Source organism: Filicampus tigris, chromosome 7 (genome assembly GCF_054856515.1).
Source record: "Filicampus tigris isolate MCC_2025a chromosome 7, RoL_Ftig_1.0, whole genome shotgun sequence".
Taxonomy (NCBI): domain Eukaryota; kingdom Metazoa; phylum Chordata; class Actinopteri; order Syngnathiformes; family Syngnathidae; genus Filicampus; species Filicampus tigris.
Genome location: NC_141223.1, coordinates 15,387,137 through 15,406,387, shown reverse-complemented (window position 1 = coordinate 15,406,387; position 19,251 = coordinate 15,387,137). Strand labels below are relative to the sequence as shown.

Here is a 19,251-nt window from a genome sequence, read left to right as displayed (position 1 = left end):
TACGCACAGAGTTGACTGTTGCTCGCGGGAGACGAGAGTGGCGGCACAAAAGAGAGAGCCAGAAAAGAGTCAGAGCTCGAAGGTTCCCCGTGTACACTGCGGTCTCCTGTTTGGGAACATTATTCTGGCTTTCCTGTTCCCCATCGCCGATGGGGAAAGGTACGTGGATAGGTCCGTAAGTTTTGTGCCGACATTGGTACATGAAATCGGCGGCTACGTTGCAGCTAGCAGGTCTAACATGCACGGCATCATCCGACTGTGAATGTTTCTTCGACGAGGAAGCAAGCAGTCTTTTTAGCCTCAAACGTCAAACTTAAATAGCGAGATTTATCATATTGTAGCGTCTTCCAGAAACACGCCGTCAAACCTAGTTTAATTATCACATTTTTATTAATCCAAGTACAACTGCTCACGCTCTTCTTTCTCCGCTGCTCCACTCGCTTGCCGTACGATGCATTCATGAACCTCGAAATCACAACTCAGCAACACACAAACCCGACCACAACAGAAATAACCCAATTCGTTACAATATGCTGTTGAACATTCAAAGATTTCAATGCCTAAAAAGTGTATACAATTTCATAAAGACTTTTTAAAGTTACTGTATTTTTTTCATTATAAAAATAGTTTTACTATAGTTAGCAATAATTGTAACTGTTATTGTATGTATTTTTCACAAAAAGTGAATACATGTACTGTAATGACAGCTTGTCTTTAACTTGAGTACTTAGGTGTGTCATAGGCCGTTGCTGCTGGGTGTTTAAAGATTTCAGTGTCTTAATAATTTACAAAATTAAGAGATCTTTATTGTTAGTGTATTTTTTATTCTGGTGTAATTTCTTAGAATATAACCCAAATGGTTCGCTTTTATTTATTTTTCTAAAAAATATACCATTTACTTGTCATCTTTTCAAAACAAACATATTCAAAAAAAAAAATACCGAAAATATACCGAACCGTAGTTTCCCAAAAAACGAACCGAACCGAAATGTGATTTAGCGTGATTTAGCGTACTGTTACACCCCTATTAAATTCAGCCCCTGATGTCATATTTATCTAGTAATTCGCTACCAATGTCTGGTAATGCTAAATGGGCTGTCATTTGGCACAAAAAAAGTTTTCAAGAAGCTATGTCCAAAAATACAAAAGAAGTCTTGGGTTAAAAGGCCATTTCAGGGATGTTTTAGCCAATTCATGGGGTCATTCTATTATTTTTATTTCAGATTGCTGCTAAATTTGAGCCGACAATATTCGAGAGATGGACAACATTAAATCGCAGGTTTAACCACTCGCCATTGTGTGTAGTTGGAGCATGGCGGCGAAGTTTGGTTACTCGCTATTAAACATAACTCCAAGAGCTTGGCTCTATAAGGCCAGAGTCACTTTCGCCTTGTAACATGACATTTGGCAGTAATAGCTATCATTAGTAGACCCACAAAAAAGTCTCATGAAACCATGCCTGAATAAACAAATGCTGCCATTTTGTCTTGAAGCGGCCATTTTAGGGTTGTTTGTTTCAAAGAATAATACTTTCTAGAGATTTTAGCACTTAGGCCAAGTAAACTAGACATATGGTCAACGTTACAAAGATGTTTTTTGTCATTGGGTGTGGGTGGCGCATTGCCGCAAAGCTTGATGACTAAACATGAAACAGAAATCTGAAAACGCAGCTCAACAAAGTTAAAACTTGAATCGATTACCATTCACCGACTGTTATCAGCGTTTCAGTCTCGAAACGTGTCATCGATTAATCATTACATTCAGGAATATCATGAGCCGATGGTTTAGTGCAATAATCATCCGACCTACTTGAGAATGTTCAGTCAGAGGTGGTTATAGATAAACATTTCACTATTGTTGTATCATGCCACCATTCTTACAAGATATTTTACTGCTGAACACGTTGTTTTTTATGTACCTAAAAACATGCAGGGGGGGGGTTGTTTTATGATGGAGTTCTGTTTTTAAAGCGGTGTTGTAGCCCAAATTTATATGTGGGTCATGACGTTTCATAAAGTCACAATTACACAACAACTTACTGGTAGTAACCGTACGTTTACAGGCTGAATTCGAAACGTTTTCACATTGTTTTTCCAGGATCCCGTCTGCGCCAAGAGGACACGCCGCCCCGGATCGTGGAGCATCCGTCCGACCTGATCGTATCCAAAGGTGAGCCGGCCACCCTCAACTGTAAGGCGGAGGGCCGGCCCTCGCCCACCGTGGAGTGGTACAAGGATGGCGAGCGGGTGGAGACGGACAAGGATGACCCACGTTCGCACCGCATGCTGCTGCCTAGTGGCTCGCTCTTCTTCCTGCGCATCGTGCACGGGCGGCGGAGCAAGCCTGATGAGGGTTCCTATGTCTGCGTTGCCCGTAACTACCTTGGAGAGGCGGTGAGCCACAACGCCTCCCTGGAAGTAGCCAGTAAGTGCAGCATGTCTTCTTATCTCCTCCTCTGGGGGTTTCTGCTGGAAGTTTTGAATAGACGGCTCCGGTTTCCCCCCAGTCTGTTCTCGCATCAATGTGCTCATTGAGTTGGATAATCTCTCAGGAGATGGGCAGGATGTGTTTGGCCCAGTGGTCTCCATAGGCCTGCGGAGCCTTGGGAGTTGGGGTGGGGGGCTGTGTAAGCCTGATCATTCCAGGGTGAGCACTTCTCTAAAGGGCCCTTAGTAGGTGGTCAGGAGCCACAATGGGAACAAAGGCCTTTCTGTTTTGTCCCAACTTCTGCTGTTTATTAGCGAGATATATATGAAGTTTTAAATCTCATCTTTAACCCTTAAGAAGTCCTTTAAATGTCCTCACTCAATTGTCAGCTTCCAAAAAACTGATGTCAAATATGTCAGATATTAATATTTCTTTCCCTACTACAAAGAAGCCGTCTTTTAAAACAACTTCAGCCTTACATGTGCATATCAAATACAAGTTGTATTTTGGCCGGTCCGTTACATGAATCAATCAATCATAAATTGTTGTTATTGTTAAATAATTATTCAGCAGAAATCCATCCAACCATCCATTATCCAACCCGCTTATCCTCACAAGGGTCGCGGTCGTGCTGGAGCCTATCCCAGCTGTCTTCGGGCAGTATGGCGGGGGACACTCTGAACTGGTTGCCAGCCAATCGCAGGGCAGACGGAGACAAAATAACATCCGCGCTCACAATCACACCTAGGGGCAATTTAGAGTGTCCAATCAACCTACCATGCATGTTTTCAGAATGTGGGAGGAAACCGGAGTACCCGGATAAAACCCACGCAGGCACGGAGAGAACATGCAAACTCCACACAGGAAGGCCGGGGCCGGTTCGAACCCACGACTTCTGCACTGTGTGGCGCACGTGCTTATCAGTTCATCTTTGTGCCGCCCTTCAGCAGAAATATACATACTAAATCAATTAACCGTTTATTATGGATCATAATGCAGAGTGAGAGAATTAGAGAGGAACGTCATTTCAGTAGCTAGGAAGCCTACAACAGTTAAAGGTGACATTTTGCTGCATGCTTTGAATAGCAAAAACTAGTGCCATCTGGTTTAAAAAGTTAAAGCCAGCAGTCCTTACTGAAATCTTTACATCAAGTATTGTATTAAATTACATGCTAAGCTAAATGTGGACTCAAAAATTACAATTTGGAAAAGGTTTTCAACATAACATTTTTAAGAGAACTTTTTTTTTGTTTGCCTAAGAACGTAAATGTCAATTCTAAATAAATAACATCTGGCAAATTCAGCAAATTTGACCTGTATTCATTCAACGCAGCCAAATGGCTTGAAAATGTAAAAACATTTAAATTCGCAAATCATTCCAAGGACCTCTTAAGGGTTACATTTCGAGCTTTTCAATTCATTCCAATTATTGGTCTGTTTAGGATGAACATATTTGATCTTTTATTCTTATCTTATTGAGTGCTAATGTATGTGAACATGTCACATGGGTATGTGTAAATTTCTGTAATTCTGTGAAGGCTGTTGTAGTGTGTAGGTCATCTGCTGAGATAATTTATGTCCTCTGCTCTCTCGACGGCCCGAGTAAAGGCAGAGGAGCAGTACGGCTCAGATATCCTCTGGCATGGCCCGAGGCCTGTCACCAGCCCATTGGCTGTAATCTAATCAAGATGGGAAAGGAGAGAATCATGTGCAAGGTCGGACCTGATCTGTTGCGAAGTGTTCCTACATGTTTTTAGGATTAAATGTGCCACCGGTGTTGCTCTGGCACCGACTTCAACCTGTTGGGCATAAATGCAGCAACACGAGACACAATTTTGTCAAAACATGACACGCTTGAAATCACAGTTCCAACTTGCAAACGTTTGCTTGTTTTCAGGCAAATAAATACCAGCTTCGCACAGTCGTCAGCCGTGTTTTTCTTTTCATGTTGGACATTGACGCTTTGATTTGATGTTGTCAGGGCTCAGCAGGATATTCCTGCCTTCTCAGCAATTTATAATGCAACATTTCTGCTTGCAAAATTTTAAATAAGTTCTGAAAATCTCCCATAGACATAAATCACCTCAGATGATGCTGAAATGTGCGTAAGACACCGTTTCTGTAGGTCAAGCTAAGAATATTTTCCTACGTCCGCGGATGATATATGTGCAGTGTTTATGTCAGAGATGGATTTTGTCATGTAGAGAAAAAAACAAGAAAAACAAGCCTCTTGGCAGGCCACGCGAGCGCATGAGCGGCGTTGGCAGGCGCTCAACTGTGGGCTACTTTATTCTGTGCCGGGTTCAAACAGACCTCGTAATGACAAGCCGCCGCAATGCCGCTGAGCTTCTCACCCCTCAGTGCAACTCATGCTTAACTGCACATAATTATGTAGTCGCAGCAGCAGAGATGGATCGCCCGCTCCACAGCCAGGCCCAGCAACCTAGTGGCTCCTTCTCAAGGCCTCGTTTATAACTTCTGCCAGTTGATAAATGCACAAAGGTTTTGGGAGGCTAATCTGATGTTGCAAAAAAAACAAAAAACAGACTATTCATCTCCTAGGAAACTGTTAAGGAGTAAGTCATGATCATAATAACTGTGTTTACAGACTTTTTCACCATGACGTCACACGTACTTGGGTATGCGGGTAGTCTATAGGTGGCAAAAGCAACACAAGCATTTTCAGTTAAAAAAAACAACAACAGAACAATCTTTGATGTCACTTGACACAGAATCATTGAGACAGTGAGAAAGCAAGTAAATTAGCAGGTTAGCCATTATGTTTTGACATCCCAACGGCCCAAGCAAAGATTTTATCCATACCTGTGTCAGCCTGCAATGTTCAATCGAATCATTCCAATAATTCCATTACAAAAAAGCTGTAGAAGAGTCTTAATGTTGAAGCGTCTCAGGGAACATTCTTCCACAGGGTCAGATGTTACTGCAGATGCACACACCCCTGTGTAGGAATAAATTGATGCAATGGTGGAGAGCCAGGAGAAACAAGTGCAAAAAAGACTGAAAATATCTTTCTTACTTCTTCAAATATAGATAAACTGCATTATGTCTAGTACTTATACTGCAAAGCACAACTTAGTACCTAATGAAATGCCCCACAACGTGGTCAACAATAGACACAGTGGGCTTTCAAACGCTTCATTGACCAAATGATATCACAAAATAAAAATAGACATTCACACACGAGCTACAAGTCAGTTTGTTAGTTTCATATATTGTCTACAAAGTTGTAATTTGTCTCAAACAGAAAGAAAAAGGACCAACAACAAAATGACAAACATTTACACTCAAAACATCTTAAAGACAAAATGTAGGACAACAGTGACATCCATCCATCCATTATCTATACCGCTTATCCTCACAAGGGTCGCAGGCATGCTGGAGCCTATCCCAGCTGTCTTCGAGACACCCTGAATTGGTTGCCAGCCAATCGCAGGGCACACAGAGACAAACAAACATCCGCACTCACAATCACACCTAGGGGCAATTTAGAGCGTCCGATCAACTTACCATGCATGTTTTTGGAATGTGGGAGGAAACCGGGGTTCCCGGAGAAAACCCACGCATGCACAGGTAGAACATGCAAACTCCACACAGGGAGGCCGGAGCCGGGATCGAACCCACGACCTCTGAACTGTGAGGTGGACGTGCTAACCAGTCGACCTACAACAGTGACATACACATGTTATTATTCAAGGCCGTGATGACATTTGGAATAAAGGAGTTTTTAAATATAATGCAGTTTGCTTTTGGTACTTAGAACCTTAGAAGGCTTAGAATATTTAAAGCTTAGAATGGCTTCTATGACACAGACTGGCTGACTGTTAGCCAGTTAACAGCCAGCCGCCAACCTGAATTAAAAACAGTAACTCTACACTCTAATTTTGTGACTCCCATGTCACTCACCAGACTGGGCCCCACCTTTTAAAATTACAACACTCATAGTCACAACCATAATGGTGTGCAACATGAGAATGGCGAACCCAAGTGGAGATAAATAATCAACGATTAATCGTTGAGTAATCAGTTTTAAAAATATTCCATAGAGCCAGCCCAGTACGTGTGAGAAAATGCCTTCCACTAAGTGGATGATGGAGCTTTGGTTACCAGTCTGTCCGTTTAGAAGTGTTGCTATCTTTTTTGTACATCTATTTATGAAATCCTCTCTGTTCAAGCCAAAGTTGAAAAAAAACTTTGGGGGAATTTCTGGTGGTGCGAGCGCAAAGGTTTTTGTCATCTTTTTCAATTCAAGTTAGCGGTCGTCACTCAGGTTCTGCTCCTCAGAAGTATCCTTTTGCTTATTGTTTAAAATTATTATGAAAAGGTATATTCGTCACGGCTTTTCATTCTTGGCCCACATCCAAAGCTCAAAGCCTAACTTTTAGGGGGATGTTATTGCAGTTTCTCTCACTCACCGCCGCTTGTTAACACAATCCGAGTTTCAACAAGTCCTGTTTGGCCTGGCCGAGGTGGATGTGTGGTGGGCAGCCAACCCAGTTTGTTTTGTTAATCATTAAACATGTTTATTCAGTCGACTACGCAAGCCTGGTTTGATGCATTTAGCCCAAATCATGTTTCCTTTGCGCATTCAAATGTACCTGAGATTTTAACCTCAGGTTCAGAGGTCCTGGCATTTGCATTGGGAAGTATGTCAAATAAATCTGCCTAGTGTCACCTTTTCACACTACAAGCTTGTCAGTTAATGTAAATGATAACCCGTTTTAAGTTCTACAGTTCCTAAACTGTTTAAACTAAAATCTAATCAACATTAAATATCTTAAATCCAGGCAGAATGTGCTGTTATTGTTCTTTGTCTACCAAGGTATTGTGCTTACCACAGCTAGTTTTTATGTCTGAGCATTTCACGTGCTTCAAGAATTTCCTCCTTTAGAAACCTTGTTCAGGTTTTAGTATTGGTTATGAGTAAATTCAGCTTAATATACCAAATACATTAATTCTATATAAATACAATCGTTTTTATACATCATTTATTCTTAGGATAGCTATTTGTGCTTGTTTCCTTTTATATAATACCATAGTCCCTATTTCATTACTTTACAAAATAGTTCTTTACGTCCAGTGTTTGCAATGTCAGATTGTGATGGCCTTTGGTTGTACGATTGTACGCCAGGTCTCCCACATGTCTTTGTGTTCATCTTGGAGGCAGTTTGTGCTGTTCTTTTAAAGGACTTCAACATAAATGAGTATGCACTAGTATTCATTTCTTATCTTAATCTTGAACAACAACAACAGCAGACTAAAGAGTTTTACCAGAAAAGGCTTTTGTACTTTGTGGTGTAATGTTAGAGCTGGCATTTATTCGCCAATGCCTCTTAGACAGCTATTGCGGCTTCCCTCACTCAGATAATTAGATCAGCATCCGGGAGGGTGCCAATTGCTGTAGACAAAAGGGGAATGTGGACAGGGAGTCTTCGGTGTTCAATCTTTCATGCTGGTTCCTTCATCTGGATAGCCACCTGTGATACTCCATCAGAAGCTAACAAATGTACATGTTGATTTCAACCCCTTACTACCTACAAAATCAGGGCAAGGGAAATGCCGGACAAGTGATGGAAAGTGTGAAAAGGAGTCATGAATTAGATGGGTAAGTTGCTTTTCTGACTTGTGAAAAAAACAAGTAGTTAAAAAAGTTTCCCCTTTGTAATGACAGCTGCTGGATACAGCAGCCATCATCAATTTGCCACAATGGTCATAGCAATATCACATTCCACCAACTTACTGGCCGACTGTATTTCACATCACACGGAATGAGTCTTGTTTGAATCAGCGTCTCTTCACTGCGAGCGTTCACTCTGTACTCTAGCCCGAGGCGTTATGAGTCCCACTACTGCACTGTGCTATGTCTGTGAAACTTCCCTCCTCTTGCCAACCACATCTGAAACTGGCAGATTGGTTTCTTCCAGCTTTGTGGCTCAACTGTCGCCGCGGTTACTCATGCAAATTTTGTGGGGCGACTCCAAACTCTTAGCTACCACAAATAACGATGGACATTTGCTCAGTTGTCCTTCCCATTTGAATAATGGTCAATTCAATGTGAGTTGTTAATGTGAATCTCTCTTTAAATGTGCTGGACTCATTTTAACATGCCAGTGATTGTCTACTGTAACCTGCAGGACTGGAGTGGAACGTCACATCCATAATATATGTGGAACTACTGCACCTATGGGCAATTTAGAGTCTTCAGTTGACCTAGCTTGCCTGTTTTTTTGCATTTCGGAAGAAATCACACACAAACAAGGGGGAAGTAAGTAAACTTCAGACAGGAAGACCAGAGCTGACATTCGAACCCAGAACCTTAGAACTGGGCGGCTGATGTAACCACTCGGCTGCCAGAAAGTAAAATATCACATTATTTATTTGATGCGTTACAGTGCAGCTTGAGGCCCTGAAACACTCATGAATTGCTGCTTCCTCCTGTTTCCTGCATGCACAGACAGTGAGGTGAAGTAATGGACTGCTTCATTTGTGTAGGCGATACCCTCTGTCTAGTAGCACGCACCCTGAGGATTTGCTGCCTCGCCGATATGCATTCACTAAACTCCCCAAGCAGTGGAGCAGTTGACTTTTAGCACCATGACCAGTAGAAGTGAAACGAGGTTTACTTGTTCCATAAAACTCAATTGCACTCATATTGATCTCAACGCATGTCTCGCTATGTGTAGCCATTTGCCTTCGCCAAATAGCTTTCCTTGCACCTCGGGGTGGGATGGGGTGGAAGGTTTCAGACCAGTGTCTGATGTGTTGAAGGAGGCACGGTCAGCTTTGACAGATTCATGGGGCCATGTCTACAGGTCATCTGCACAGTGGAGGACAGTTGTTTGGCAAGGCAGCATGACCACCTCCCACTGCTCTCAGCTACCCAAACCCCTCTGTGTCTTTCATGGAATACCGTGTACAGCAGCTGTTGGCTCTCAGAAGACTGGTCGACCTTAAAGGGCTGCTTCATGGCGAAACGTCAAAATTCTTATCAAATTTCAATGCCATGCTCCGTCCACATTGGATAGTGTAGGCAAAAATATATTGGTAATTAAGCATCTCCTTTCCATCTAGTATGACTGCTTCCGATTGGGGCTCATTGAAACAAATTCCAGAGTAGGACCAAATGCCAACTTCAAATAGAAATTGTCCTGGTTTCATGCTTGGGTCCTTGACTTTTCCGTGAATTTTGTTGTGACATATGTCCACCCAATTTCGTGATGGTCTTTGAAACTGGAGTTGGGGGATTTTTTTTTTTTCCTGGAATGTTCCAAACGGGGCTGCAAAGTAAATTTTAGGCAGTTTCGTTCATACAGCAAGTTACAAAAATGAGAGTTTTAGACTGTATTGAATCCGCCAAAAAGACAATTCCAATAGGCCTTCATCAAAGATTACATCCACATTTTAAGGCTCGGACTCTTAATACAAAACAATATACTACATCTTTATTTATATAGCGCATTTCATAACAGCTACATCTGTAACAAAGTACTTTACATAACAATAATATATATATATATATATATATATATATATATATATATATATTTTTTTTTATATATATATATATTTATATATATATATATATATATATATATATATATATATATATATATATATATTTTTTTTTTTTTTTTTATTTTATTTTTTTTTATAGCTAATCGTCTTGTATTGCTGATTCCAATATGGGCTCATGTAGTGGAATTCTTTTGGAGGAGTTATTTGAAGTATGACCCTGGCAATTGGGTGAAAATTGGCATTTTCATCGATACAGCCAAGGCTCTATTCAATTTTGCACAAACGTCCTTGAAACTTTGAAACCTGGGGGCCAATATTTTGTATACATTTCAGGAATGTGATAGTGATTTGTTTTGGGGTCTCTTGTTCAGTACCCCGTATTTGCATTGAGATGTGGATTCCTCATGGCTCTACCAATTTGGGAGATTTGTCTTTATCTTGTATTTTGAATGTTTTTTTTTCTTAAAGGATTCATTGCTCATCAGTCACGCTTGTCTCTTCCTTGTGGTTATTGTAGCATCCCATTTTTAACTTAGAGAGTCAAATTAAGTGAGTCAGAGGCACTGTAAATGAAAGAAGTATCACGACAGGCAGACGCCAGCGAAGCAGAGGAAGCAGATGGCTGGCTAGCTGGCTGGCTGGCTGGCTGGCGAGCTTTTGTGCTGGCTGGCTGCCCGACGAGTCGCAGGCTCTGCGGCGATTATTTGTCTCGGGTTGGTTCACAGCAAATTGGTGCAAACGGCCCAGTCGGGGTCTGCTTCATTTGAGGAGTGTGCTCCCCACACACACACTCACAAACATACACACCACAGACTGTACTGACGAAATGTGATAAACACCGGTGGTTGTGCATTTTTCTGTGCGTGTGTAGTTGTCAAAGGTCTACAAAACCAGTCACCCGAGTACTTATTGGCATTAAGTGTTGATCTTTTCCTGAAACCTTGCTGTGGTGTGGTGGAAACGACAAGTAAATGGAAAACTACCTAATTACATCTCCCGCAGCATGTATTTGCAGTAACTGCATTTCAATGTGTTCCAGGGCTGTTGACTCTTGCATATTTAGCGAGCACTTCAGGCTGTTTGCTCAGATCAATGCGCTTCATGTAAGAAATTAAAAATGCAGTCTATTTTCGCAGCGCTCGCTCGATATACAAATGTCACAGAGTGTGAATTACCTCAATATGCTTTTTAATCTTGCTGCATTAATTGGCCTGGATACATACCCTATTGACTACACATACGCTGACATGTACTGTAGTCGATCTAAAAGACTCAAGTGGCCACAGCAGCCCTGAGGTCAGTCAAACGAGAGATTGTTTCAGTCGTGTAACAATCAATCAGATGTCACCCAGATTTATGATTTTTGGGTGGGTTTGACGACATGACATCCAGAACTGGGTATTCCGTGCCGGACGGACGGCCATTTTTGGGATGGAGGACGGGGAACGACAAGTTTTAAAAAAAGGACGGACTAAGCATTTCGGATATTGCTTCACTGAATTTTGGTTGAGAGGGGCAAGCAAATAAATTCTGACTGCTACAATTATGCCCCTCAAGCTCAAATTTGACTTTAACACTTCCATCTCGTGATGGTACATTACACAGAGGTTAGCGCATAGCTTTGAAAAAGCTGTCTTCATTGGCCATTGTGAAATGGGCTAGTGTGTCCGTCTTTGAATTGTTAGCCTTCCCAGAGTGCCATCAATCTCAACCCCTGTGCTCCACCCAACTCTGACAGCCTACTTGGCCAAGAAAGATGGTGAAGCTCCAAACCGTACACCCCCACCCCCCACCCACTTCCTCACCCCCTACAAGCCGCACTTCCTGCTCGCATTGTCTCGTGGGATGAGGACTACCGAGAAAAAGACAAATTAATGGGGGCGCCTTCTCATGGCACCAACATCTGCTTTTGTTGGTACCCCTTGAGCCTGGCAGTTTAGTGTGATAGATGTCGCTGGCATGCATAAGAGGCGAGTGAATCAGAGGCTTTTTCTTCTCTGTCCTGTATGCAACCATGTGGGAAGCAGCTTTTGCAGACTTATAGACTGTCTAAATGACTGAAAGTCTACTGTGACAACACCCCCCTCCCACTCCCCACACACCCCAATGAAAGGTTTTGCATCACGCGATGCTCTTAAGAAGTCAAACCACAGCTTGGTTTTCAGCAGACGTGTCTGAGCACTTAGGTGTCGGAGGGTTTTTTTTCTTCTCCATTGCCACAGCGACTGCTTATTCTTTTCCCTGTAATCCTTGCCTCTGGCATTGCAGTTATGATGGAAGGTTGCTCCCAGGATAGCGAAGTATGATATAAACTTCATGAAGTGCCGGTCTAGAGCAGATAAGATAACGGATGAGAGCTCTTGAGAGCAACAGGGTCTCGTACAAGCACTCGGGAGGACTTTTGATATGACAGCATCCTCACTTCACCTCTTAAAATGCCCCCCAAGTGGGCATGATTCACTCAACTGTGTCCATGTTGTATTCTCGTGATTGCAGGCAGTGTACGATGAATGTGTGTCCCTCGCTCTAATCTTCGCTCCTGACCTGCTTATTACTCTTGTAAGGTTTTATCTCTGAGCCTCTTCCGCGGCCCAAGACACATCTTTCCACTGCACTCTGATGCCTGGTCATATGACGGGGTGGACACGCTCGGCTTATTAAACCTGGGTTAAGCCTGCCAAGCTCACAACCTTCTATCATGCTCCTTGATCCGAAACAGCGGACTTTGATGGGGATTAGGGAGTTTGTAGACTTTGGAACTTGGGGGATTTTCAGACAAGACTTGGACAAACTCACTTCACATGAGTTTTTACCGTGTCTTTGCAGAGGGATGCTAGCAATTGACTGCATCCCCAGAGTTTAGCAGCAACCCTCAAACTTTCAGCAGACATCCAGCTGTGAAGTCGACACAGTTTACAAAACAAATGGTCACACATAATAGCTTCTTTTAACACGGCCCCTTCTGGCCAAGAATTCTACGCTGCTTTGTGTAAACTGCAGAGACACCTGGCCATCATAACTACATTTTTGGCTTCCTGCAAGTTTTTGGAGTGTGTCTGTGGGAATTTTCACTTTTGTAAGGTTAGCAGTCACAGCTGTTGGACCAGGGCCTTGATCACAATCTCTATGTCTGATGGCGATGAGGTCAAACCTCCCCAAGTGCTTCCAAACTCATACAAATTAACGTAAAGTATGAAAATGATTTAAGTTGAAGGGAGTGTGTACATAATCCAGTAGTCTTGGGAAGCTTCAATGGGCTCATACTCCTGGAAATATAGACTGTATATCTGTCTTGCAGTGTCTGATATGATCTAATTCATCCTCCCTTTTACAACATTCTGTCTTGTCTCGTTGGGTTGGTCAGTGTCCAGGCTTCTAGCACTTGGTAACGTGACCAATCGGCAAGTAGTCCACCCAAAACATCGATCTCCCCAAGAAATTAGTACCAAAGACCTATTGAAACGTCCATCCTCTGTTTGTGCACCTCAGGCTCTGCATACACCCTGTACATAACCGAGTATGTAAACATACACAAACACTCTCTTTTGAGCCAGCAGGAGAATGGGTAATTTGCCCGACGGATGAATAGAACAGATCCACTCTCACCTCCTCCTTTGTGTGTGTTTGACCTTTCTGAACAGGGTGTGGCAGTGACACAATAGGCCCACCTCGTTGTAACCGTATAGCGCCGAGGGGTCTGCTCAAGAGACAGACAGGGGGACGTCAAGTGTAAAAAGAGATGAGCAGAAAGAGGGTCCTTTTAGAATGGACATGCTGATAAGTGTCACTGTGTTAGAAAGAGCTGACATCTGAGTTGGTGAGGCCCAGTATTGTGTGACCATCTTGCTGCTGTTTGGCCTGGGGTCGGTGGTAGTAGTAGTACTAGTAGTTGTAGTGGTGGTGGGAGTACGTGGGGAGGGGGTGGGGAATGTCTATTCTCAATTCCAGGCATCTTTCACTCTCTTGATCCACCTTGTGTGAGTGTCAGGTTCTCATCTGTCAGCGCTCCTCGGCTCCATTTAGCCGATTGGCTCTCGTCTGATGGATGGTGCAGAAAGCCCTTTGACGAACAAGTATTCTCTCCTCAAAATAGCCGAGAAATAGCCTGACTCAATGAGGTGGCTTCTTTCCCAATTATGTCCTTCTCTTAAAATCTTTATTTACCCCACTAGGGTCGCTGCATTTTGTATTAGCAGTTGTTAGTTACTGGTATGCCAAACTGGGTTCTCAAGAGATAGGTTTCGAATTAGGAAGATTTTCAAGCCATGGTTGGGGTTAATTAGGGTTTGAAGACAAGTCTTAGGGTTTGAAAGTTGGGTTGCGTTTCACATTAGGGTTTAAAACCTGAGCAAGGTTTTAACAATAGGATTACAGGTACAAATTATAGTTTGAGGCCAAGGTTAGGGTTTCAAAGTATGGTCTGAGGCTACTATCTAGTTTATTTTTATTTTTTGCTTTGTGCAACAAAGTTCTTCTTAACTAAGTAGAATTAATTTTTCATCTATACGATCATCCAGTTTATTGTTGATTGTCTGTTGGATCACTTTTAGCTCTTGCAATATGCTAGAGATAATTTTCCTGAATTCCATAAAAGTGAAAAAAAAAGCAAGGCAACATTTATAGAGTACACATAGACATAGTAACAATATTAGAGTAATATAATAATACTAATGAAGGGAAAATTTTAATTTAAGTTTTTTTGTTAATTTTGTTGACCTATTTTCTTTAATTTATAACTGAATGGTCTTTCTTGTTGTTGCTATAAAGTGTAGGCACGGGGTATTAGTAGAGTATTTGTAAATACAAATTGCTGCCTTTTGCGCAGGTAAGGATGGAGGTTAGTGTCAGAATAGCGTTATTGTTAAGGGTAGGATTAGAGTGTAGGATAGTTCGTTTTTGGGTTAATCTTTGCGTTAAAGTTCAGGTGGGAGGTTTCCAGTGCCTGGAAAAAATGGGAGCGCCTCGAAGGGTATGCAACATACAAATGGAGTCATCATGAATTGCTGTTGGGGGAAGATGAAAGACACAGGTCAGGCTATCCAGAAAAGTATTGGTGCAACATCCAAATTAGGATGTTTCGACCTTGGATGAGATCTCAACTCGACATCCTTGGTGGGCCTCACATCAATTATCATGCATCACAGGTAGATGATCTCTGGAGCGTCCGGTCTGGTTCTCCCCTGTCAATGGGATTAGCCGAGAGTGCCGACTCTGCAGGCAGAGCCTAAATTAATTTGGCCTCCACTTTGGAGCCATAATAGCTTATTGATTGCTTGACAGAGATGCAAGAAGCAGCGTGCGAAGGCACCGTGAGCGGAGAGAATAAGTTAATCATCACTCAGCATGTTGCCAGGCCTAAATCACATCACCAGAGGTTTGCCGCCGCCACGTGAATGACTTCTCCTGGCTTATTTAGACCTGCCTTTGCGCTTTCTGCGGTATGAATGCGCCGGCAGGCTCTGAGTTCCTGGGTTGATTTTAGCCACGCAGTGCTGACCTCCATCTGCCACAGTGGCGTGCAGGTTTTCTGTAAAACATCAGCTCGGCCCTCCATTATTTACATTGTGATTCCCTGACAGCTGTCACTCACTTCTTCTATTGCGCTTTCTCCGTAATGCAAAGCTGCAAGAAAATGTGGTACATTAGCTCTGACATCATGGCCGCATTGTCACTACACGCCGTTTATTGCAGGGGATACGTTCTATATCCACCCAAAATAGGTGAATATCTGTGATATTGAGATGTATTTGAAAAAAACAACACCATTTATATTTTTACCCTTCCCCATGTGCTCGGACGCATTTCACCTTATTACAATACACTTTTGAAACACAGTGCAAATGCACATTATATATGAACAAAAAAATGCAAATATTTAATAAATAGAAAATACTGTAGATACTGTAATATCGGTCTGTTTGATATTTGCCTTTATGAGACGGTCCGAGTAAGGTGGCCTGTGAAATGGATGACCTGGTGCCAGGTGAGTCTTCATGTGAGTCTCAAAGTGTGAGCTGTGGCAGACAGCAGCTACTACGTGACTGTGCTCATCATGTTTGAGTTTTACTTATCCTCCCAGCATTCAATAAATGGCTGAGAAATGCATCATTGACTGTGGCTCTCTTTGCCCACATGTGAGGGCATTACAGTAAGTATCCTGTAAAGACCCATAAAAAAATGGCTATAGACTGCCAATTTCTGCGATACAGCAGATATTTCCATGATAGACAATTAGATACCCTCCGCAAAATATCTACAAGGTTGCTGGGCCATGGTAGGTGAACCATGAGATAGCAGGCGGACTCTGTATATGGCCCGTGTGTGTGTGTATGTGTGGGTGTGTGTGGGGGTGTGTGTGCGCGGGTGTGTGGGTGTGTGTGCGTGGGTGTGGGGGTGTACAGTATGTGTGTGTGTGCGAGAGAGAGAGAGCAAGAGAGAGACAGAACGTGTGTGTGTGTGTGTGTGTGTGTTTGTGTGTATGTGAGAGAGAGAGAGAGAGAGAGAGAGAGAGAGAGAGAGAGAGAGAGAGAGAGAGAGAGAGAGATACAGAGAGACAGAGATGAGAATGTTCCCACAGTTTTTACAGCCTGGAACAGAGCCGCCATTAGCACAGTGCTCTAATCAGCACTTTGTTCAAGCCTCCACTGTGAGAGGTTTGGCTTGTGGCTGAAACTGTAGTATGATAAGTCCATCGGTACTCAAATCCCCAGCATTGAGGAAGTGCGCAGCGGGGCAACATCTGGAAAGTCTTTTCCAGAGTCTAAACCTCGTCAGGTCTCATCACTGCGCCGGCACTCGAGGTACAACACGTAGATTACCCTCTCTGACCAAACTCAACGTGATTAAAAAGTAATTGCACATCACATGGGTGTATTTGAGGTCAGACGTAGTCCAGAATGCAAAAAAAATGAAGGATGAAGCCTGGGCCGAGGTTTTTTGGGTAGGGAAGATAAGAGGGACAGGTGGTGGTTTGTTCCCTGCAGACTGCTGGAAACTCTCACGCATTTACAAGACTTGCTGGAACAACGTTATAAAATAGATTGAGTTGAGTTCAGATCTGTAAACCCAAAACTGCCTTGGGTATTCAATGCATGGGTTTTCGTGGAATGTCAATTATTTGTTGTGAAATTAATGGACTGTAGTGTCTTTGGCCCCTCACTTACATTGGATTTGGTTCCCCCAGCAAAAGACAGTGGTACAGATCCTTTATTGATGTGTGTTTTTCAAGCAGTGGTCCGTGGTTTTGTTGTTTCAATGTCTAGCTAGCCGCCATCATACATTGGTTTGTAGTAATGGAAAAGGTCAGCAACATAGGTGGAACTCGAACAAAATTCTGCTGGTGTTTATTGTTCGGACAAAGTGATTTTACAGACAGTATGAGGGAAAAAACACTAAGAAACCACTTGTGAAGTTCTGAATAAGGTGCGGGGCCAACTTTCCAGAAGGTTAGGATTTGGGTGATAGTAGTCGCAGCTACATATCATATTTGAGATTGGACTTTCCATCATGTCATACCTGAAACAAGTACAACAGCCAGAGAATGCTGTGAGCCTTTGCAACCAAGAATAGACCAACTCACCTCCCATGCCCACAAATATCAGGTCCAGTTTTCTGTTTTGCACCATGAGTTTCCTTGTATATGAAATGCCTTGTCTGACTTCATGCTGAATAGCAGTGGTGGTCTCCAAGTTGTCTCTGGTTACTAGGGGTATAACAGCAATCGCTTTGAATTGGGGAATCGCTTTTGATTGAAAAGACGCGAGTACATTGAATGGGACTGAATTGAACCATTCCAATTTGAAATATATTAAGATATGTATTGAATCGTCTTTTATTGGAGAGATATTTCTTAAAAGGAAATAACACATTTACAGTACTGTCAGGTTCATTCAAATGTATGTAAGTTAACGACAATAGTCATTGTATCATACCCTCTCAAACTGAGCCGTACCGTATCGAATTGTTCCACTTTCAAATCAAACTGTCCATGAATTGTTTTGCAGCCCACATAATCGAAAACCATATTGAATCCTCTTTTTGTCGGGAGATGGACACATCTACTGTTAGCTCCATCAAAATGGTCCGAAAACCCCTTTGACTCTGTTCCCGATAGAGAATCTCTGCCAAGACAGCAATCCTGATTTGCTTCGGTCTCAAAATTAGCTTTCATCACTGAGAAATGGAGAAAAATATGGAAACATGCTGAAAAATACTGCACTGTTAGAGTTAGGAAATCGCTTGGCCCATTCCTCACTGCTCCACACAAATGTCAATGAAAGTATGAGGTACAAATCTTAAAAACCAGGCTTTATGCACGCAGAACCAAAGCTGGCTTTGGCCCATTTCTGTCCTAGTAGAACATTCTCCATCCTTTGTCCATCCAGTGCTTAGAAATATTGTGTCAATGTTTGCAGGTTGATTCCTGTTCCGACAGTAGAATGGAAGACTTACGAGCTGTGTTTTCCTGTTGAGAGTGTGTTTGTTTAACCTCTTTTTCTGGATGATTTGCCTTTGTCCCGCATGCGAATGACGGATTGCATCCAGGACGTATCAAAGCCCTTTGTTGCTTTTTGTTTTTTTCAACAAACTGCACATAACTCAAAGAAAAGAAAACAAGGGTGTGTTTGTTTACCTTGTAGGCTTCACTTGGCCACCACTGAAGCCTTTCCCATTCAAAGCAGTCACCGGGAGAACAAATGGGCCAAAACAGTGCAGATGTGGCCTGCCAGTAGAAAGCGCAAAATGTGTATGCTGGAAGAGTCCACAGGTCTTTTTTGGCTTTGGGCTCCTTCCACATGTTCTGTTTGTCCGGGCAGCGCGGCGGCCATGGCGGCGTGTCATCTGGGTGGCACGCTGCTTTTGTAAGCAGAGAAAGAGAAGAGTTGCCACTAAATGAACCAGAGGCTGCTGTTTGCTCTGAGCAAACAGACACTGTCTAACATGGCAGAGCAGGCCATTGGGGCCACAAAAGGTGCCTTTCTGGAGTGCTGCTTGTGAACTTTTGATGAAACCTCTAAATTTGCCGTCCAATTAGGGATTCAACCAGTTTCCCAGGAAGTTTAAAGACACGCTAAACTAGTGTTGTCAAACGGCCCAAATTATGATTTGGATACTATACCTGAGTAGATTATATCCATACTGACACTGAAACAATACCATGGCAAGAAAACATTTTAAACAGCAGTTTCAGAAATGACAAAACATTTTCCCACAAAACAAAACATTCTCTTGCAGCTGCTGAATTTTGTAGCCTTGTCTCAAATATAAAAATTGCTTCACAGAAAAACAATT

The 19,251-nt window shown here is 42.6% G+C and overlaps 1 protein-coding gene and 1 long non-coding RNA gene across 4 annotated transcripts in view; one reads left to right on the top strand and one right to left on the bottom strand.

Annotated features, from left to right (window-relative positions):
- Positions 1-19,251, top strand: part of robo1 (roundabout, axon guidance receptor, homolog 1 (Drosophila)) — a 276,461-nt gene that overhangs the window by 134,000 nt on the left and 123,210 nt on the right. For all 3 annotated transcript variants that reach the window (XM_086035532.1, XM_086035534.1, XM_086035535.1), the window contains one exon: positions 2,098-2,424. In XM_086035532.1, the coding sequence (XP_085891658.1) occupies positions 2,098-2,424 (327 nt within the window). The remainder of the gene's footprint in view (positions 1-2,097; positions 2,425-19,251) is intronic.
- LOC147144881 (uncharacterized) lies at positions 5,251-18,794 on the bottom strand. Its single transcript, XR_015087577.1, has 3 exons — positions 18,593-18,794; positions 5,956-6,108; positions 5,251-5,386 (listed from the first exon to the last, which is right to left on the bottom strand). It is a non-coding gene; the product is annotated as an uncharacterized LOC147144881 (long non-coding RNA).